General features: G+C 38.2%; 2 protein-coding genes across 4 annotated transcripts in view; both read right to left on the bottom strand.

Annotated features, from left to right (window-relative positions):
• Window positions 1-3,921, bottom strand: part of cyld (cylindromatosis (turban tumor syndrome)) — a 36,947-nt gene extending 33,026 nt beyond the window's left edge. Inside the window, exon 1 of one of the 2 annotated variants that reach the window (XM_082161138.1) lies at window positions 3,601-3,921. The gene's annotated coding sequence lies outside the window, so the exon portion shown is untranslated. The remainder of the gene's footprint in view (window positions 1-3,600) is intronic. The other variant, XM_082161139.1, reaches the window with a different exon arrangement.
• A 177-nt stretch (window positions 3,922-4,098) lies between these two features.
• Window positions 4,099-11,524, bottom strand: nod2 (nucleotide-binding oligomerization domain containing 2). Of its 2 annotated transcripts, XM_082161135.1 has the most exons (11): window positions 11,241-11,523; window positions 10,505-11,030; window positions 9,087-9,213; window positions 6,992-8,756; window positions 6,578-6,661; window positions 6,386-6,469; window positions 6,209-6,292; window positions 6,032-6,115; window positions 5,746-5,829; window positions 5,581-5,664; window positions 4,099-4,897 (listed from the first exon to the last, which is right to left on the bottom strand). In XM_082161135.1, exons 2-11 carry the CDS (start codon window positions 10,979-10,981, stop codon window positions 4,825-4,827), a joined length of 2,946 nt encoding a protein of 981 aa, XP_082017261.1. In that variant the 5' UTR covers window positions 10,982-11,030; window positions 11,241-11,523; the 3' UTR covers window positions 4,099-4,824. The 2 variants fall into 2 exon arrangements, with proteins under 2 accessions (XP_082017261.1, XP_082017262.1); XM_082161136.1 differs by lacking the exon at window positions 10,505-11,030 and having other exon boundaries at window positions 11,241-11,524.
• Window positions 11,525-22,295: the final 10,771 nt, after the last annotated feature.

Here is a 22,295-nt window from a genome sequence, read left to right as displayed (position 1 = left end):
ACCTAGATAACGGGTAGGGGGCTCTGGCCCAAAAAACGCTGAGAACAACTGATCTAGGCCTCCACGGGTTTAGTCTAGTTAACTTTTTAGTAAGACATTGTGCTGAAAAATGGCACAACATCTTTTAAATCATATTTTAAATTAGTGGATCTCAACTGGTGGGTCGCAGCCCAAAAATAGGTCACACGTCTGTTTTGACAGGGTTTCGGAGAGCAGGGGAAAATGGCACTATGAGAAATGCAAATAATAAAATGCATCTATGCAACTTGTGCATAGTTATAGCCTAGTCATAGTACAAAGTAATACGTCTATTAACTTTCCGAAGGAAGGAGAAAAATGCTTCCCATATTTTTGTTCCTTACAGAAAAATGCAGTGCATCCAAATAAAGGGTATTTTGGTGCAAATTCATTTGTCATTTATAGAAGCTTGCAAAAATGGACCGGCTGACAAGCCCTTAACCTCAAAAACCATGACCAAAACATCTCAGGGTAAAGAAAATATGGCCCAGACTACATAATATGATACATATTCTCTTAGAACGAGAATAAACATGGGTTTGTGGTGACCAAAACATCTGACAGTTGACAGTTTCATGTGATTAATTATCGGCTGTCAAGAGCACAAAACTATCAAAATCAAGTTGTATAGAAAATAAAAAATATAGGCCTAAATTACACTTCTTCTGTTTGTGTATTAAAAAATTATTGATTTTCAACAAAATTATATAGTAATAACTTTTTTGGTCCTGTGTGTGTAGTACAATTGATTTAGTTTTTTGTTTAACCCTTTCATGCAAGAATTATGACAAACTGAGGCATTTTTAATGCTCTTATGGGGCATGAAAACAAGATTTTTTTTTAACACATTTTCAAAGAGATTTTCAGATGTCTATGCAATTTTGGTTGCAACTGAAGAGATACTTTATTAAACATAGGCTAATACAGTAATAACACAGCAATATTGTGTGTTTTTAACAAACCAATGAATAAAATGATATCAAATCATATGAAAACTATAAATATATAAAAATATATATATAAACGCAAAATATTGCAAACACAATTGAGTTTGTTCCCTTTCGACCAGCAGCTCGTGTCTATTTCCAGCAGATCCAGTCAATTTACCGATTTGTCGATTTACCATTATAAGCTAATAATTCTGATGATGTTCAAGATGGACAAATTTCTAGCTCTCCTCTCTGAGAAAACCTCAGACTGAAATCTACATTGATCTATTGATGTTTTCCTTTGTGTTTATAACCTCATCTGAAATGAGCAGTGTCAAGGGGTAACAGTAACGGATTACAAGTAACATGCATAATGTAATCAGATTACTTTTTGATGTAGGCTAATGAGTAAAGTAACGCATTACTTACAAGTAACATGTATTACATAACCAGATTACTTGTTTGATGTAACAAGTAAAGCATTACAAAAAACATGCATTATGTAATCAGATTACTTGTTTGATGTAACAAGTAAAGCAATATAAGTAACATGTATTACGTAATCAGATTACTTTTCTGATGTAAATGTCAATTCAATTATAATAACACAAATACATTTATTTACACCAACAATGTTACTGCAGATTAAGTATTTTCAAGAACATCAGTCACAGTAGCATGAATTGTAGCTCAAATATAGTTAATGAGGCATGATGTCCAATTTAGTGGACAGATGAATAATCAGAATTTCCTCCCAATATAAAATTAATACTTGGAAAATGTAAATATGATATGACTCCTTAGATGTTGTTGCTTGATGCTACAACATGTTTTTTCCTGCAAGGGTCTCCTAGGACAGAAGGAATGGATGGACATTCCGGAGCAACTTGGCATTTCTGAATGGCCTTCGGCCATCTTGGTTTGGAGATAAATAATGTGACATACAGTACAACGGCTAGCCATTTGGTGGCAGTGTATAGAGTGATGCATATGTGTCCACTGTAGAGGCTGATGTGCAACTATGCCATCAATACCCATGCATATGCAAGAAAATGCTTTTTGAATAGCTGACCTCTATGCATGAAAGGGTTAACAACCATTTTGCTTACTTATACTTGTGTATGAAAAATTCTGCTACTTTGTTGGGTTACCACTTGGTGTTCAATTTAAAATGTGGGTCCTTAAAGGGATAGTTCATGTTCATCCCAATTTTGTCATCATTTACTCACCATCACTCTTCTGTGGAACACAACAGAAAATATTTTGAAAAAGTCTGTCTTTTGTTCATAAAATGAAAGAAAATATTTAGCAACATTTTCGATTATCCTCTTTTGTGTTCTACAGAAGAAAGAGAGGCATACAGTTTAGAAATGATATGAGGGTGAGTAAATGATGACAGAATCATCATTTATGGGTGAAATTTTCCTTTAAGCAACATCACATGACAACCACTGACTTGGCTAACTGGCATACCTCATCAATGACCACGATATTAGAATAACCAGCCGAACACACTTGCACCAACAGAGACTGTGTGACTGGTTGGTTTTTCCCCCAACAGCAGGGGAATTCACACAGCGAATTAAATCTCACTCTGAGCTTCCTGTATGCACAATAATAGTGCACACATACCACTACTGCATAATGACTAATAGCAAGAAAAGACGAGACAGGGAATGCTCTACTGCATGACCTTTTACTGATATTGCACGTGTCATCTACCTCTGTCTGAAATGTAAGATGTAGCAGCAAAAAAAAGATCCTGCAGTTTGGTTCGGCAGTGATTTGGCCCATCCTAAAAATGACAATACGGTTTTGATAAACGTCTACAGCCTAGCCTACCCATACAGAGATCAGCGTTCTGGTAAATATTAGTGCTCTCTAGGCAAACACGTCAAAGGGTTCCAATTCGTAGGGGTCGTCAAGCCAGCTTAATTCCATATGAATGGATCAAAGATTGCTATAATGCCAAAGCATAGTGTTAGCATTCCCATTTATCTCAATGCACTTGTTTGGCTGTTGTTGTTGTTGTTGTTTTGTAGCTGTGAAACATATGACATGTAAAACAGGGCAACCCTAAGAAAAAAGTTGAGAACCACAGCTCTAAACAACACTCATGATCACTGTGAGGGACTCTCAAGCTTTGAGCGACAATATTCATGCTGACTGTCTGTCCCTCCACAGCCATTGATATTCAACAGAGAGTGATCTGTGAAGTTGATGCTTTGTCAACATAGGAAGCATGCAGAGCCAGGAACACCCACCTGTAATGCCAATGTATTAGCAATATGTACAGGCTTTTGTTAGTCCAATCACTGTATCCATGATGTAATACACCCAATGTAAATATCACATCAGCGTTATGCACTTTCTCTAAACTAAGACTGCCGGATGAAAACGATGCAGTAGAGATGGACAGGCCTTACACTAACTGACAATGACCAGGTACAGAAGGCAAACTATCAGCTTCTCTGTTAACGGTTATTCCTACTCATAGAGCTCGGTTTGGAGATAATGTCATCGCTGGATAACCCTGTGTTGTCATGTATAATCAGCGGGTCTGGTTACAGTTACGCATCTAAAGCTAGTCATGTGTCAGAGTCTGTAGAGGTAAACAGGTGACATCAGCATGAGCGGATCAGACTCCTCTTACCTGACGTTTAAATATCCCTGTATTCACCCGTCCGCCTTCGATGGCATTTGAGATTATTCCAGTGAAACTCTCGTGGCGCTGTTAGTAATGATGATGGTGTTTATTTGACATTGTCGGATGGGCTCAGCTGAAGCCACCGCTGACTCCACTCCGCAATACTACCGGTTAATGGAGGGACAGTCGCCTCCTCCGTGCACTTTAAACCCGCTGGTAATAATCCCGGGTGAAACGATAAGGGAAACTCGAATAAAATCCGGTAATATTGGTATAGCCGAGGCCGTTGTTTCATTTGAAATCAGTGTGAGTATTATTTACAGTGTGGTTGTGTATGTGACGGTTAAACCAAACATGCTACGTTATTGGAGAGAAACCTGCTCTCCTATTGGACAGTGAGTGACAGCTAAAATCTGATTGGCCATTTCGGTTGTCCTTTACTTAGCCCCGCCTTTTGGGGTTTTCCAGTAGTTTGGCTGAAGAGTTTTTAAGGAACTGGCTGGGTGACAGGTTGTACACTGCAGTTTATTTCCTTTCTGTTCTTCCAAGCATATAAATCTAATTCTTACTTGTACAGCATGTTTCACATAGATCCTAGATGAAGCTCAGTAAACAACTGTTTCATGAATGTTGTGTGAGAATGAATAAAACAAATAAATCTATGATTTTCATGAAATAGAAGTCATAGAAGATGTAATTAAAGGGATTTAAAAACATAATAACAAACCCTGACAATCTGTGTTTCAAGTAACAGACATATAGACCATGAATATACAATACAAAAATTAAACTCCCATATACAAAGATTATGTACAATCAATGAAAACTAAGGATGTGTTCAATCAATGGATAAAGTCAGACACATGTTGTGTATGCTCCTGATGTTCTGTGTAGAAGGTCAGTTTGTGTACTGGTTTGGCAGTTTACATCTTATTATTAAGGTTTTCCTCTACTAAGAGTACATTTTTGACAGTCTCGATGGAGCAAGCTGGGGCACAATGGTAACAGAGGATCCCAGTCATTCTCTGGCCCCATCTGATGCTCTGATTGGACCCTGGATATTTAGCTTTTAAGCTACCTCTACTTCAGTCCAGATCAGCCATTTACAAGACAGGCACTTTGACTATGGCTTCCTGCTTGTGTGCAAGTTGTTGTTGATTTTTTTTTCAAGAAAATGATGAGTATTGGATTTGGGAGTTTGGTGGCTGGCATTACAGAGCCTTCTTGCCCTCAGAAGGTCAATCTGCTTTCTTGCTTGCTCAGCTCCTCTTCTTCCTCTGGGCTCAGATTATTTTGTCTCAGCCTTTAAGAGTACAAAGCAAAGAGCCTTTGTATTAAGGACATTAATATTATTCACAGCACAAACCATTCACCAGGCATGGGTATAAATGTAATAAAGTATAGTACAATTGAAATTCTGTTTGCACTAAGATTAATCAAGTCCCAAAGTAGTTGCATGATAAATTCTAATCATTACATACTGGGGCATGTTGTCACATTAAATGAGGTAAGTTTTCACCATAGAACCTGCCAGTAAACACTCTGTTACAAGCCTTTGAGCAAAAACTGTTGAACAACTATGAACAATTCATTAGACAGCAAAAAAAGAAAAGAAAAAAAAAGCACACAAACATTAAAAAATATCTATTGTTTTGGCAAAAAAAAAATTGTAATTAATAAATAGTATGCAAATGTATAACTTAAAAAAAAAACTAAAAAAACATGTGACAACATGCCCCACATTTGTCCTGAGAACCCTTCAGTTGATTCATGACTGCATATGCTATGGTTTTATTGGTTTCACTTGTTGACACATTTATGAGAAATTTGAAACTTGGCAGACAGAATTCTTTTTTTTCTTTTTTATTCTAAAGGGTATTTAGGTATTTACAACCAACATACAAAACCACTACTAAAGAAAACACATGAACATTTATTGAGTAAAACTAGCACACAGTCAGCTAAAATACTGGAAAATTACCTTACCAGACTTCCTTAACACTATAGTTCATTTTCAGTGCCTCTATCAGACACTCAACTCCGTCCCTGCTGATGTAGTTTTTGCTCAGCCTGAGTGAGAGAGATAGAGATGTAATTCTGACTTAAAAAAATAAATAAAATTAAACAAAGTGGTTTAAATAAGTCAGTCACCACAGTTCCGCCAGAGTTTTGCTCTGACTGACGAGTTTAGCCAGAGCGCATGCACCTGCACTGCCCACACCATTATCCACCAGACTGAAACAAACCAACGCAAATATTATTATTACACATAAAAAGAAACACATGCTGCGTAGCTCAGTGCTCTGCATATTTAGTTTGATCTGACTGGGCAACCTTTCCATTTCCACTGTTTAGCATTAGCTAGCTGCAAGGTTTTTTTAATATTTTTTTTTATAGTCATAGAATGCAGAATTAATACAGGATTTTACAGGATTACCTTAACCATATTAGCGATGTGCTATTCTTCAGCGCCGTTGCCAACGCCTCAGCTCCCCTGTCCCCAATTTTATTACCCCATAACCTGAAAATAAGAAGTCAGAATGGAAATATAATTTAATAAAGGCACAGTATTGGAACATTAGAGCACAGTATTCTTTCTCATCATTGACCTCACCCAAGATACTGCAAAGACTGGTTGTGGCTTAGGCCTTCTGCAAGCTGCTCTGCTCCAACGCATGTGATGTTATTATTTCCAAGCCTACAAAGCAATTATAATTTTGGTATGATTAGAATGATCAGCATCCCATAGGCCAGAACTAGAACATAACAACCTTATAAAGTATGCGCTGACCTCAAAGACAGGAAGTTCTGCTTAGCTTTTAGCAGCCAAGCAAAATGTTGGGTGCAAGCATCTGTGAGCTTGTTGTTGAAAAGCCTGAGGAAATGATGAGGTAGTAATAAAACTTGGTTGTATAAGAATAACGATAGAATATACATTATCATTATTCATAAAATGCAGAATTTAGGTGTTTGATATTCTCACGCTATTTTTTGGAAGCTTTCGCACTTCATTCCCTTTTCCAGAAGTTTCCGGATTCCTTCATCTGATATGTTATTGTTCCTTAAACTGCAAAATTCAGAAGTTTTAGAAAATTATGTATTTATCCTCACATCTTCCAAAATTGCATTACCCTGTTTCTTCTGCAGAACAGAAAGGAAGATATTTTGGGGTCCAAACAACACTGGGCATCACTGATTTTTTTATAATCATGTATGGACCAAAAAAAGCTGACATTTTTCAAGATATCTTATTTTGTGTTCCACAATGCATACAGGTTTGGAATGGAAAAAAAGGTTGAGTAAATGATAGAACAAGTGAACTATCCCTTTAAATTAAGAAAAAAAGAAAGCTTAAACAACAATTCAAACATAACCATCAGATAATCTCTCATCTTACTAAAGGGAGTGACAAATATGTAGACACGGTAGAAGCTGCTCCACGCCCACATCTCCTACTGAATTGTTGTCCAACTGAAGCCCAACAGGATTCCGCAGGTACTTCAGCACGTACGCCAGCGCAGTGCATTCCACCGGTCCAATGTTACAATAGGTGAGCTTCAGATGTTCAACGTCCAACTTAGCCACAGCATCTTGAGCAATACTGTTGTCTTGCATTTCATATATGCACTTGATTAGCCAAACAAAACTTGGCATGGCATGCATGCTCTTCTTTTCCCCTTCTACAGGACGAGGAATGGACTTGAAATGTCTCTGCATCCCTTTAGACAATGACTTCACTACTAGCTTGAATTTGCGTTCACGCACAGCAGTAGGACAGCAGTCCAGGAGGAGATTATGGTGCCGCTGAGAAAAAAGTCCTGACACAAACTGAGCTGTAATCTGGAGGTTTGGTGTCTCTGCCACATGGGTCTTCACCTCCTCAACTGAAGGATCAATACAGTGTCCAAGACACCTTTGAGACAGGCCCGACAACTGCCTGTCCTGAGGATGAAAGAGTCTGGAGATAGCAGAGCGATTGTTGTTACGATTCAGAACAACATACAGAGCAGCGAAGAAGCATTGCAAGGTGATGTGCAGAAACTCATACTGTTTGCAGTCTGTCACAGATAGGTCATTGCAGTAAATGAGGAAACCCATGCTGACATCCTCTTCTGTGAGCCCATTTCTTTGCAGCTCATATCCTGAGAACACATAACAAGAGGCTTCCAGGCCTTCCAATGCCAACTGTCCAAGTTTTAACACTGTGTCCAAATGTTCCTCCAACCAGGCCTTTCCCAGGACTCCTTGGGGCTGAGATGACTTTCGCTGGAAGAAATGCTGTAAGACCAGGAGGTAGACATCAGTGATGGTCTGAGGAATACCATCTTGACCACCCAGAAGCTCCTGGTGGCACTTGGTCACAATCCAGCAGAAGACTGGGATGTGGCAAAGACCTAGCAACACTGTGTTACTCTGAAGGGACTCTATGACACGTCTAGCCATAGTAGGGTCGCTATGATGTTTCTTTACAAAGCAGTTGATACCTCTAGGAGAAAAACCCTTCAGGTGCACTTCTTTGCGGAGATAGCGCTTCAACGATGGGCCCACAGCCTGTGACCTGCTGGTGAGCACCTTCAAAATGCCCTTCATTAGTGTACCCTGCAAGAGATTGAAAAGCAATACAGGTATAGGCACTTGCTTTGTGGGGCAGCAGTGACGTTCTTCATCTGTGAAACCCTGTTTAAACTCATCAAGCCCATCAAAAGTAAAGAGGACCATATGAGGGTGGTCTAGGATGTACTGGAAAACCTCATCCTGACTTCGATCAGGCCAGCAGCAGTGCAGGAAGAGGAGCTCTTTCAGAGACAGCTCTCTGTGCTCTGCATTCAGTTTGCGGCAACTGAAGGGGAACAGCAGAAAAGTGTTTGTGAGAAAAGCTTCTCTTGCCCAGAGCAAGTGCAGTCGCTGAAGCAGTGTGCTTTTGCCACTTCCTGCCTCCCCAGACAGAAGAATGGTGTCAGCATCTTCATTTAGAGTCCCTATGGGACCCATCACATCCTCCAGCCCTAATGTAGTAGTCTCACCAGAACCATCCATCACTTCAAGAAGTCCATCAGTGTAAATATCATCCAAGGAGAAACGTCCTGTCCCGCCGTATGTGCTAAGAAAGAGGGACTGTGCAGCAACAGAGCTTCGCAGCTTCTTCTGGTACAGCAGGCAATCTGGAGAAACAATGTAAAGTAGAAGACAAAGTGTATTGACAATTACATTTATGTTTTTGATAAGCTAACTTATCAGAAATAAAGAAAAAAAAAAAGTAAAAATTATTGTATTATCTTGTATTCATTATTATTTATTTCATTATTATTTTATTAATATTTATGAATTTATTTATATTTATTTTACATTTAGATTTTATTTAATTGTCAACATTTATTCAAATATATAAAATTGACATCATAATTATGCCCATTTCTTGCATCTTCTGCAATATCAAAGACAAAGACATGAAAAAAGACATCCTGTCCATACAAATGAGAAATGTCTTATACCAGGAGAGAGGTGACTTTCTTTATCTTCAGGGTTTGGTCTGGTTGGCTCTGTTTGTTCTAGATACTGTAGTAAGGTCTTTGCAGCAGTTTCCCCTTTAAACTTCACTTGGTCTAACAGCCTCCGAACCTGCAACAATCCAATAAGATCACTGGATATACATTCATTAAGCAAGTAAAGGACATTTAGTGTGAACAGGCTTGGAAGAAAGAAATATGTCATATGTCAAACTAATTTGAACTTATCAATTACTATAGGAAAATAGCTCAATTTCTAAAGCATGTATGAGAGATGATATAACAATGTGACAATTTTCATTTGGCAATTGTCTGAAAATTGTTTGGCAATTCAACAGTCACTGACTATTAATTTAGTTATGGGGCAAGTTATATGATAGTTCACGAATTCACACTTATGTAATTAAGTGAAGTAAAGGTTATGGGTATTTGGCGTGCTGTCAGCGGGGAGGGCTCCAAGCTCGGAATTTTGCCCGAACCCAGAGTACTCCCCCGGTTGTTGTAAGAGTGGTTAGGACTAGAAGTGAGGAGAATGGGTGGTGGTGGGATGCTGTTAAACTGTCAACGAACGGAGGTAAGTCTGCTGTATATACCTCTTATTTTGGCAATTGGTTGATTAAAGGTATAGTGGAGGATTTTCTTTTTCCGGGTGGATCATCAAGACTATTGGTCCTCCTAATTGTCAATCATTCTGGTGATATGTTTACGCATTGGCCGTCGTACGTGCTCATCCCTAGGTAGTTTTCGCTTTCTGCACATGCGCACTTTCGGGTGTATATGTGTGGTGAGCTACGGTTTCAGCCATTCATTGAAGCCCGTCGTTCTCACCGGGTTTTTTCAAAATGTCTGAGGGTCGCAAGAGAAAAAGTGTCTACGAATTGTATGACAAGAAGAGAAAGGCCTCTGAAGAAAGAAACAAGACCAGAGTGTTTTTGGGAGAATACTTCACACGCTAGCGTGCGCTAAAAACACAGGTTGGGCTTCCCACAATCCCACTGATGCCTCAGTCGCGAAGTTTCTACTCGACAGGTAAAGTTTGGCATGCTATTTGGAGAAATCCATTTAAAATCACTGCTAGTAAAAGTTAATGTAAGCTATGATTAGCGATGCTAGCCGTCTCTCGTGCACACGTTTAATAGGCGTTCCCTCTCGGGAGCAGAGTGTTGCGCATGTGCATTTTTTCCAAAAGTGGAGAGGGCGGTTCTTTTCTAAAATCCTCCCCTATACCTTTAAATGAGTGTTGATTAACTCTTGTGTTAATTTAGGTTAATTATCTGAACGTGCTCCTCCCGAACTTTGTTAATAAAACATAATTTAGTCATGGGGCATATTCAATTGCAAGGATTTCATAATACAAATAAGTCAACTAATTTATGGGTTAAAGCAGTATTCAATCAAGTCACCTGTTGTGACGGTGTGTATACAGGTAGTTGCACCCCATCACAATCTTTAATGGTGAAACAGCCAGTTGTCAGTAAAACACTCAAAGCTCCGTCAATATTATCTCTGAGCTTTGTCACTAACACTGGCCTGTCAGCCAATAACGTTAAAGTTGCAGTGTCTGGTCTGTTCTTGCCCAGCACAGCGCATCCTTTCCCAAAACACAGCCCAGCCTTCTGCTCCTTTGGTAAGATCTGGCTTATTGCAGCCAAAAAAAGGCTGCATGCATCTTCTCCTTTTTCATACACCACATCTAAAAGTTTCCTGACATTAGAACATAAGGGTTTCTCCGCCACTCGTATGTTTAGGTAATCCTCCCAGACAAGACCCTCCCAAGCCAGAAGTAAGTCCAGAACACAGTCCAGAGGTTCAGCACTGCCTCCACAACATAGGACTGCTAGAAGCTCTGCTCGCTGTTTTAGGATCAACTGAGTGCTCATAGTGGAACTCAGCCTTGTCTCAAAGTCAACAGTCACAATCAGAACCCAACTAAAGGGAGGAGACATAGAAGACCAACATCACACAGAGATATAGAATACTGGCACAAATTCCTATTAACAGCTAGAGTAAATTTGAGCACTCGTTTCCTCATTTTTACCAAAAGCGGATAGGCCATAGGCTACAGTAGCTAGTATATTATTATTTTTTTAATTATGAATAGATAAGTGAATGATGGTTTTAAAAAAATAAATAACTTACCAGACAAGGTTCAAAATATCTCCTGAACGTCATTGCTCCCCCACTGCGAAGTAAATGTTTAATTCATAAGATTTCATACGCGTATGCGTATAACCTGATTTTCATTTCATTTGAAACTTTCGAAATTAATATCCCAAACGAAACACGCCTACAAACGTCTGTCTGCTAAATATTCCATAGCCTGTGATTCTTGACAATCTATATAGACTAAGCTGGAATATGAAAACACCACGAACACAGGCTTATCTGTCTGCATACTCTGTTTGGTCAATTTATGGAAATGATCGTCCGAACTGAAAGTGAAAGAGGAGGCGCTGCTGTCCTCTGAATCTTCAGGAAGTTATCTTACTGTTAAGTCGGTGACACATAAAGCCGTCTGTGTATAGGGGTGTTGTGACACTTTGTTTACATTGTAAGTCATTGTGGTTTTGTGTTAAAAACTTTAAGTAGCCTATATCTGCTTATGTCTAATAGCCTACTGCGTAAATTGAGTGCAGGGTACAAAGAGAGTTGTTCTTTTTTTATTGGGGATGGAATGACATTGTGTTTGTACAAATTTTCTTCCCATAAAAGTGTAGGGCTATAGGCGTCAGATACTTTTTTTCTCCTTTTACTCAATATAAATATTAGGCTACAAATTATAAACTCTTCACTGGGGTCAATCATGTGGTCCAACCCTCCCCGGATCTGCTCTGGTCATGCACACTGCAGAGTTTCGGGAGTGACAACAACAAAAATGATCGGAACGATGGCGCGATGAATGACACAATTGTATCGCGACTGTAAACAACAAGCATGTTTTGCCACATTTTCTAGTAATAAAAAGGCATGCAGAACCACATTTCAAACTCAAGAGGGAACCCTAGCATCATGAAAAAATTAGCCAATTACTTTATCTCAGCAAGCAAACTGTTTGTCTTTTTTTCTTTTTTCTTTTTTTTTTGAATAAATGATAAATATTTAAAGTTCATAAATAATAGTTTTATGTTCATAGTCTTGTGTTCAGCCTTTGTTTTTGTTTTGTTTTGTAAATACTAGGCTACTATCTGTGCACGTGTTTCTATAATTTATTAATAATGTTCAAGAAACATTTTCAGTCAGTTACAACAAATGGTTAAGCCTAAATATTATTTGATTTGCATAACTAGTCGGCTCAACAGCTTCTGGCCTTAAGGCAGTATAGAGGGAATTATTATGTTCTGCATAGACTCAGTATATAATAGGCCTACTGATCAGTTATTACCTTTATGCACTATATATGTAGTCTGCAATCCTACAGTGTCATTTAGAGTGCTAGCAATAGCGTATATTATCTTCTGATGATGAGACACAGGAGTCAACTGGACAGTGGAAGCTGCTGTGCGGGTTTGGTGTTCATCCCTTGTGTGGGTGGGCTGTCTGGCTTTGATGAGACCAGAGCTGATCAGCGTGATGTCTCCATCCCTCCGTCATCCACAGTGTAAAAGACAGAGCCGATTTAAAAACTTTCTTTTTCTCGTTAAAAATACAGTTACATGAATTTCTTTGCATTTCAATTCATTTGAATTCTACCTCCAGTTTTGCTTTCTGTTTCTAACTTCAATTTGAACTGGAACTAGATTTTAAAAGGCATTCTCAATTCATTTCTGAATGACAACCCTGGTAGGTAGAATTTGAGACCATAAACAATTTTGAACAACTGTTACAGTAATGGGCATTTTCTTCCACAAGACTGACTTACTCTCCTTAGTAGCCTCTCAATGAAGTTGTCTATCATGCATGGTGCATTTCTGGCATTGCACTGGACACAGAAGAACAGTCATGCAGTGGCCAGCTGACGTGTGCTGACAGTGACAACACAATTAACCAGTGTCTCAGCAGAGAAACAGAGCAGCATGACAGAAGCTGAAAACAGATTGCCTTCAATTCTTATACTCTGCTTATTTATCTCGGAATTTGCTCTGTTACATGCTTAAAACTCTCGCCAGAAAAAAAAAAGAAATTCAAAAATCTTCAGAGCTAGGAAAAATATTCAGGATTTTAGTCATGAAAACTGAATTAGACACCCTGGTCAAATCAGGCTTATTGGCATAATATCCAAACAATTGAAAGCAATGCAAAAACATATTTTTGCATTGTGTGTGAGATGGATATGAGCCTTTTCTTTGTCTTTGATCTAATGAAAACATGAGAAAGAGAGTTGTTTTGTTCCTGTATTGCCTGTTGTATTGTCATGATTGCTTTATCTCATATTTCCTAATGTGTTATGAGTTTGTCATCTTTCTTATCAGTGTAAAATATAAAGCTCAGATGGGTTTAACAATGACAGATGTAATGATGACAAACAGTGAGGTGTGGGTTGTCATGTTTTCCACAAAGACTGGGGAACAGAGAGGAGAGTTCTGACAAAAATGCTAATATCCTAATCAGAGAAGAATTGAGCTCCCTTTGCATAAATGTTCTTGTCATTTCAGATTTTGTAAGACTGGCTTGCTCACAAATTGTAAATATTGGAGGAGAAAAAGAGATGCAGGATTTTTACAGTCCCTTCATGATGGGGTGACCTTATAATACACGTTCGTGGGTGATGGGCTACATGTATGAGTGGACGTATACAAGTGAAGAAGCACACATCAGTGTTTCGTATAGAATATATATAGCTACTAGGGATGTTCATTTATTACATAAAAAACTCATTGTCATATGGACAATCAGTAAGTAATTATTGGCACAAAACATACTTCATTTCGATACCGACATCATTAAAAAATAAACTAATGATAGTTTGCAGTTCAGTGAGTGAGTCAAATGTTGACTCATTTCTGTTCTGATTAATTGTGATTGAATTATTGAGAAGGATTCATAAGACAAGTCTAAATCGTCTTTTTGACCAGCTCATAAGAGACATTAGGGTGTCATTGTTACAATGTAATTATACATTTAAGTACTGAGTAATAATAATTAACTACATGTACTTACTTTAGGGTTAGGGTAGGATTAGGATTTGGTTGAGGGTTAGTTGCATGTAATTATGTTACTGTTATTAAATTTACTATGGTAAGTACATGTAACATATGTAACAAGGACACTGTAAAATAAAGTGTTACCGACATTAGTTTGGGATTCAGAAAACACTAGTTACACTGACCAGTTCATAAGAGGCATTTGTTTAGGAATCAAACTACACTGGTCTATGTTTTTGATTCACTAAAAATAACTGGTTCATATGAAACATTTGTTCAGGAATCAGACTACACTGGGCTCTATATTTTTGATTCATTAAAAGAACCAGATAAGAGTCATTTGTATGTAAACCGGACAACACTGCTGAGTTGTATGTTTGTTTATGCATGCAGCACCCTGCCTGCAAGTAGCCTGGGAAAACCCAGACAACTTCCGGCAAATTTAGATTTGCTCTGCAAGTAGTCTGGCAAAGAGCTCATTCAAGCCCATTTCTAATCCGTCGAAATCGCGGCACCAATCAGGAACGTTGGGGCGGGCTTTACACAATGACGATCGCTCTGATTGGTTTTAGGTCTATACAATTGCGCCCAGAGGCATTTAAGCGACGTCCGTTGGTGAAGCGCACCAACTTTTAAATGCATTATTATATTTAAATTGCAAACACATGAGAACAGTCTCCATGAAAGACCCACTGGCAGATGAACGTGCTACTACATTTCTCTCCGAAACGGTAGGAAATTAAATTAGATTTAATAGAGGATTTTAACTGTGACAAGATGATTGCCAGGGCAGTTTATGTGACAGGATGCACGCGACAGATCCGTCCGATAAAGATGACGAAGTAGTATGTCCCAAAGCTTGCCTATTTTTTGCTACATATTCAAAAGTAAATACCTTTTCTTCACAAAAAGAGTACATACTTTTATGGCGTAGTGTAACTTAGGCGAATTGGGACGCAGCATATGGCTTTACACGATGACGATCGCTCTGATTGGTTTTAGGTCTATCCAATACGCTGATTTCACCAGGGGGGCAGGGTTGCATATTATTTTGAAGTTTCCCCGGGCGCCGCCATTGGCTAGCAGACCCCTACCTGCTGTTAGCATCCCATTGACTCTCATTCATTTTGGCGTCACTTTGACAGCGAATAACTTTACATCTGAGGCGTTTAAAGACTCCATTTGTCCATTATTTATTTCTAAAGAAACACGAAAATGTATAAAAGGCTCCATTACCTTGTAGCTTCCGTTATGGCCCCGTAGAAGCAATTTTTGTAAAAATAGGCTAACGATTGCATCATAACCACGCGACTCTCTGTCGCACAGTAGAGAAATTACCGTATAGACAGGAGGAGAAGCTCGCGGGCAATCGGGGGGACGTGGAGGCAAAGTGACAAAATAATTAATCAGAATACATAGCAAAAGTTTCTCCTGCTCCTAGCTCATGGACACCTACTCACACTCTCCGTCTCTGCAAGTTTCGGAAGGGAATGATTAAGATTTCTCTTGGCACAGCTACTAGAAGACAGACGGGTTGCTCACGTCACATCTACGTCGTCAAGCTCAGTGAGTCTGCGCAGTACGCTCGACCCCCAGGAAGTAAGAGCTTCTAATTGACTTCACTTGTCTCCGTTGAATCCAATGGGGTCGCTGTGTCCAGTTTATATACTGTCTATGGATTTCACGCAGCCGCCATTTTGAAATCGAAAGTGAGGCTCCAGTGGGAAGAACCCCGGAAGTAAAGATAAACAACAATGCCTTGGACTACCAACCTGAAGCTGCTGCCGCGATTTACACTATTGGATGTTAATATCCAATATAGGATATGTATATAGTTCATTCCTGCTTCTTTTTTTACTTTCTGAATTATATAAAAAAAAAAAAAATTATTTATAAATGAATTTCACTGTATATAGTCTAAAGTATGAAAGAAATGTATGTACAGTTTTAGAATTGACACAACATCATTAAACACAACAATACGCCATCGCATTCATGACTCTCCTGTGATTAAAGGCGACACTTCCGGTTTTCTTCCCACCGGAGCCTCGCTTTCGATTTCAAAATAACGGCTGCGTGAAATCAGCGTATTGCGCCCAGAGGCATTTGAGCGACGTCCGTTGGTGACGCCCCTTTGGAAATGAGTTGTTAATGAAGCTTTGCCAGACCATAACTCAGTTACTACTGAGAATGGTCTGGTTTTAACCAGGCTACCCTGCAAGGACAATTCAATAATAAGACGTTTCCATTATTTCATGGTACACAATATTTTTTATTGCATCACATTCAGTACAGACAATGAATTCACATTCACAACTCCAGTAAAATATAATTTCTTTTGTCGAGGCACCGAAAGAAGCAGCAGCGGGGGAGCATCACTGAAAAACACTACAGGACACACTGGTACACAAGTGATGTCTCTGACAGGTTTGGTACTCCAATCACAAAGTATTTAATTAATAAGTTCTTGACGGTTCTGAATTCTAGCTTGATTTTCAGTAAGGATCTTATTTGACCACAGGCAGGCATGTGCACTTATCACAGAGTGGTTATGGCTGATTGGAAGGGCAGCACACCAGGGAATTTTGGGTATGGGGGGTTCATACCACACTTACCCCAGAGAACATGAAATGAATATCCACTTTTCACAACTCTAAAATAGCCCATCTATATAGATGAACACTAGATCTTTAAAGCTGGATCCTCGTCTGTCCTCAGAGTGTTAGACTGTGTTCTCTTGGTTGAAATATTTAGGCTACATTATTAAAGAAGTGGTTTGCTGAATGCAGTTATCTATTTCATCACATGGAAATGCTAACAATAGCAGTAAATTCATTTTTCTGTCTGGCACACCTTCATGACAACACAATTTATAATGTCTGGTTTTAAAAAATAATCAATTCAAATACATTGTCTCTCTCTAACAAGTTTGTTCTTCTGTTTGATCAGCCTTCAGTTGCATTCAGCCTAACAACACTTCATCACACATCCATTGCAGGACATTTCCAGTTTGAACTCTTTTTCTGAAATAGCATATCAAAGAAACAGGTGAACTGACACTGTTTGAGAGTGATGTAAAACTCTGTCAGCACAGCGGTGGACAATGGCTTCAAAAAGACCGAAGAGGCAAGCTGGTAAGCGATGTCCTAATTGAGTCGAGTCTTGGTGAAATTGGAAGCCAATTAGTGCTGAGTTTAGAGAGACATGCTCTGTCAAAAAGATAGAGATCAAATGTCTTTCAGAGAGAGAGAGAGAATGGAACAGAAGAAGTGCCAGAGCGTGTTGCTGCGCATCTGCGACCGCAGTCGCAGGCACAGGCACGCGCCTTTATCTGTGTGTTTGTGCGGTTGCTTTTGTATTGAGTTTTAATTGACAAGAAGATTAAAGCTCACTTCTCTGGAGTTTTCAGCGGACGGCTAAAAAGAGAGACAGAGGGAGTGAGCGATAGTAGTTAGAGGAGGAGTGTGGGGCGTTGTGTGCGTCGTTGAAGGTTAGCTCTGGCTCCCGCTGCGTGAGCACTGCCTGAGATGGGCTACTTGTTGGACATTCATTATCAAACCCTGTTTGGTCCTTTCATCTGCTGCTCTGCAGAGCCCTCCTCGCAAACTACAGAGGCACCTTGCAGCTTGACATCTTTCCATTCACTCTGTACCTTAAACAGCATGCTGCCACATCAAAGCAGACACAAGCCCTTTGATGTTGCAAAAATAAAGAGCCCCAATGATCTACTCAAAACCAATGGAACTTTTGGTGCCTCTCTCTCCCATACGCTCTCCCTCTCTTTTTCTCATTTTGTTGGCCTCTGATAGACTTCATCAGAGTTTAAGAAGATAACCAGGGCTAACTGTGATAACAACGGCCCGTTTGCACCTTTGAAAAAATGTGAACAGCATGTATGCATGGAATTAACATATCAAGGGCTATAAGTAACGTCAGATGATAAGCAAAATAATTGGAATGTAATTCAATTAGACTCACACTGTGTAAATGCCATGCACCCATCCTGAGTGTTCTTAGTGGAAAACATCTACAGCATCCCGCCAAGGGATCGTTAAAAAGTTAAAAATTTAAAAATGGCCGTGCCTGCTCTAACATTATAAAAGCTTTTGACAACCAAACAAGAAAATAAATAAATAAATAAATATTCATCAGCGAACATAAACAGAAGCTCTTCCGAACCTGCTAGACGCACGAGAACAAATCTCATTGGTTATTGCGGAAGCTTAAAAGTGCTGGCAACACACGAGAATGAACCTCATTGGTTCTCGCACGTCAAGCGAACATGCTTGAGTTTATTTTTACCACAACTGTTGTGTGAGTTGATTAATGTTTATATGTGAATAAAAGACAAAATTTTCATCATATAAAACGATCAAGTCTCAAACTGTTCAATTGATATCATTTAGTTTTAGGATCTCTTCATGAACATCTGGAAGCGTCAGAGTGTCAGTTCCATAGCTGTCTATGGAGGGACAGAAATCTCTCAGATTCAAATTTTTTGGTCAACCCTTTAAATAAAAGACTCCTCTATCCAGTGCTGCGTGAGCATGCAGTAGATTTGACTAAATGAATCATTGGTTTACTGTGGAGAATCAAGGTTATTCAAAAAAGTTCATGGCGAATATTCCAAATGCCCAGCAGAAAATGACTGAATGCCAAAGGCAACATTTTGTATTTCTGACTTGATTTCTATCTTTACACACTTGCAGTTTTAAATATTATATACTCCTCATTCTTATTTCTTTTGTCTATTTCTTTTGAGATTTTTTCAGTTTCATCTTTATTTCTCCATTTTTTTTTTTTTTTGGACCTTTTTTCTATTTAAAACAACCCATGTAAGACAGAAACGCACTTTTGGAAGTAAAAAAGTTCATTTCTGTTAGGTCAAAGACAGACAATTTTTGGGTAACACTTTATTTTAATGGTCCCTTTTTAGACATTCTACTAAGATACTTTATAACTACACATCAACTTATTCTAACCCAAACGCTAACCTAACGGTCTACAGTTAGTTGACATGTTGCAACGTTACTAATAGTTAGTAGAATTTCTAAAATGGACCATCTAATTATCTTTTTTATTGAATTGTCCAGTTGTCTGTGATGTCAAATAAAACTCTCACATAATGTTGCACATAATGTCATAAGAATATACACATCTGGGACCACCAGTTTAGGTGGACCCATAAATCGGTTGATGGGTCAGTCGTAATAAGACTTTCTTAACATATCTCACACTGATTCACAATGAAGAGATTCCAGAAGCTATTCAAGACTCATTCAAGAACTCATTCAAGACTATAGGATATGCAGGTGACTCATAAATGATCCAAGCAGACTTTGAGAAAGTAAGTAGCTTGAGAGGAACAGGGAAAAAAAGGAGGTGAAACATAATCAGAGACGGAGGGTTCATTTGAATCCAATAAACTGAGCAGAGAGTTAAGATTTGTACAATAGTCCAGATTTCTTGGAGCACTTACTCATATCTGCTATCTGTAGCTCATTGTTTCAAGCCAAATGAAGAAGAGCTTTAATGTTCATAAAAGCTTGATTATGCTGTGAAAGTGGGATTTACTGCTAATTGGAGAGACATGAGCCGTGGTCTCAGCGAAGTAACTAATCTCTTCATGATGATACACATCACATTTTGGTTCTCTTTATCAGTGTGCATTTACCATCTAAAATGGTATAATTACAGGGGTCTTGGTTGAAAAACAGTAGCCCTCAGGCATTTTCTCTTTCTTTTCTCTCTCTCCTTCAGAATAATTCACCACAGTTCATTGGCACTTTATTTATTTATTTATATTTACCATTTTTGGTTCCCCAAAGAACATTTCAGTGATCAGTTCTTAAATAAAAATGTTTTTCTAGTGTGAAGAATTTGGGTTCTAATTTTTTGTTTAAGTATTTTTTTTTTAATCTAATATTTACATTTTATTTAAGCTCTGATTTCATTTTTGATTTCAGCAGTGGTTTTTTAATAGTTTTAGTTTCAGTTAACAACGATGATCACAGTGAGGAATAAAGAAAAGCCATTATTTAAAAGGGCATTATTGACTATTTACATAAACAATAATATTTATAACAATAACATAATAAAATCAATAACACTGATCCTCAGATATTTTTTCATAATTAATTTTTATTTTTATTTATATTAATAATTAATTCTAATATTTTGTAAGACTCAGACATAGCAAGACTTACACTGTGCGTGTGCACTCTAATAGAAATGTGCAGCCTGCGACATTCACACCTCCATTTACCATCTCCTTCTCAGCTGTCACGCATGCCCTTGTGATTACAACGGGACGCTTTTAATCTCAATGACTGTTATCTCATCATACCCTTAACAGGAGTCGATATGGAGCAAATGTCAACAGGGCACCGAGACCTTGAGTGCTACAAACAAACAAACCTCAAAGACAGACAGAGGGAATTTGAACTTTAGCACTCTGTCAGCATCTCGCCTAATTCAATGAACTTGACAGTTAATAAAGTGCTTTATATTCGCCCTTCTTCTCATACATAAAAGCTTACCACACCAATTAGCTTAAATTCAGGTTTTTTTTCTCATCTCCCTTTTCTTTTCATGCTCTTGAGCCTGCAGAAAGCACCATATTCCAATCATTTGCATTATCCAGAGAATCTGCTTTGAAGTTGTGAGATACTGTAAGAAAAAGGGCTCCACTTATCCTGCAGAAAAAAGCGTTCAAAGCCTCTAAATACTCTGGAACAGATGTACATTATCATTGGATTTGCGTTTTCGCCTCTTTGCTCCTGTATGGGTAATAGTGTAGCGCGCAGTCGCGTGTCCCTCACATCCTCTGTGTTTAGCATCTCCTCTCAACAGAAGCTAGCACCCCACTGGGCCAATCCGCACTTCAAAGCACTGTGTCTATCTACAGGAGACAAAGCACACTCCACACATATGGAAGCAGCCTCCTCACTCACGCTCGAGTCAATAGCATCATTCGCTTGCTCGCTCGCTCACTGTCTGTTTGTTTTTGTGACAGAGATATGGCTCTTTCACACCTACAGCCCTCACCACACAAATCCAGCACCCAATTTGAACCTGGTGTCACTTTCATGTACTTGTGAAAATATTTGTTGAGTTGAGGAGAAAAAGAGAGAGAGGAAATTAGGTTCTAGTAGCGTTCTACTAGACCTAGATCAAATGTTAGAGCATGGCGCTAGCAACACTATTTGGTCATGGGTTTGATTCACAGGAAACACACATGCTGATAAAAAAAAATGTATACCTTGAATGCACTGTCGTTTAGGCTAAATGTATATTTCTGGTATAGACAACACTGAAAAAGCTGTTCTGTATAACATAAATAGAATTTGGTTAGGTATATTCTCTCTCACATTATGCCTTATACAAAATAAGAATAATCGATAAAATAATAAAATATTTATTTTATTATTTTTATTTATTAATTTATTAATAATTTATTAATAATATTAATAAAATAAAATAATCGATCCACTCAAACCTTATGCTTCCAATAATCCTATTGCTCTGCTACTGCATATTGTATTTATTTATCACAAATTAAATTTCATAATCTACCATTCCAAAGTGTGAGATCGGTAAGATTTTATATTTGAAAGAAATTAATACTTTAATTTAGCAAGGATGCATTAAATTATCAAAACGACATTACAAAAGTTTCGTAAAAAAAATAAGTATCATGGTTTCTACAAAAAAATTTTTTTTAACATTGATAATACAAAATGTTTATTGAGCAGTACATTAGTATATTAGAATGATTTCTGAAGGATCATGTGACACTGAAGACTGGAGTAATGATGCTGAAAATACAGCTTTGCAATCACAGGGATAAATTACATTTAAAAACATATTTTTAAAAGAGAAAACAATTATTTGAAATTGTAATAATATTTCACAATATTACTGTTTTTACTGTATTTTTGATCAAATACATGCAGCCTTGGTGAGCATATAGAGACATCAAACTTTTAAACAGATGGAGATGTGTTAGTAGCCAGTTGTCACTTAAAAATTAAAACTCAGTACTTTCTTTGGCCATGTGTAAGACCGCAGCTGTGGGAAACATTTGAAGCGAGACATGCAAACAACATAGAGA

The sequence above is a fragment of the Leuciscus leuciscus genome (genome assembly GCF_965113295.1).
Source record: "Leuciscus leuciscus genome assembly, chromosome: 2".
In the NCBI taxonomy this organism is placed as follows: domain Eukaryota; kingdom Metazoa; phylum Chordata; class Actinopteri; order Cypriniformes; family Leuciscidae; genus Leuciscus; species Leuciscus leuciscus.
The sequence above is the reverse complement of the archived record's forward strand: the minus strand, read 5'-3'. Positions and strand labels throughout refer to the sequence as shown.

Bases quoted from the DNA above. Each gene is read 5' to 3' on its own strand.
- nod2 (XM_082161135.1), bottom strand. From the start codon at position 10,981: ATGAGCACTCAGTTGATCCTAAAACAGCGAGCAGAGCTTCTAGCAGTC. The intron at 9,214-10,504 runs GTGACTTGATTG...GGATTGTTGCAG, and splicing joins TATACACACCGTCACAACAG to GTTCGGAGGCTGTTAGACCA. The intron at 6,116-6,208 runs GTGAGGTCAATG...TCTTATTTTCAG, and splicing joins CAGTCTTTGCAGTATCTTGG to GTTATGGGGTAATAAAATTG.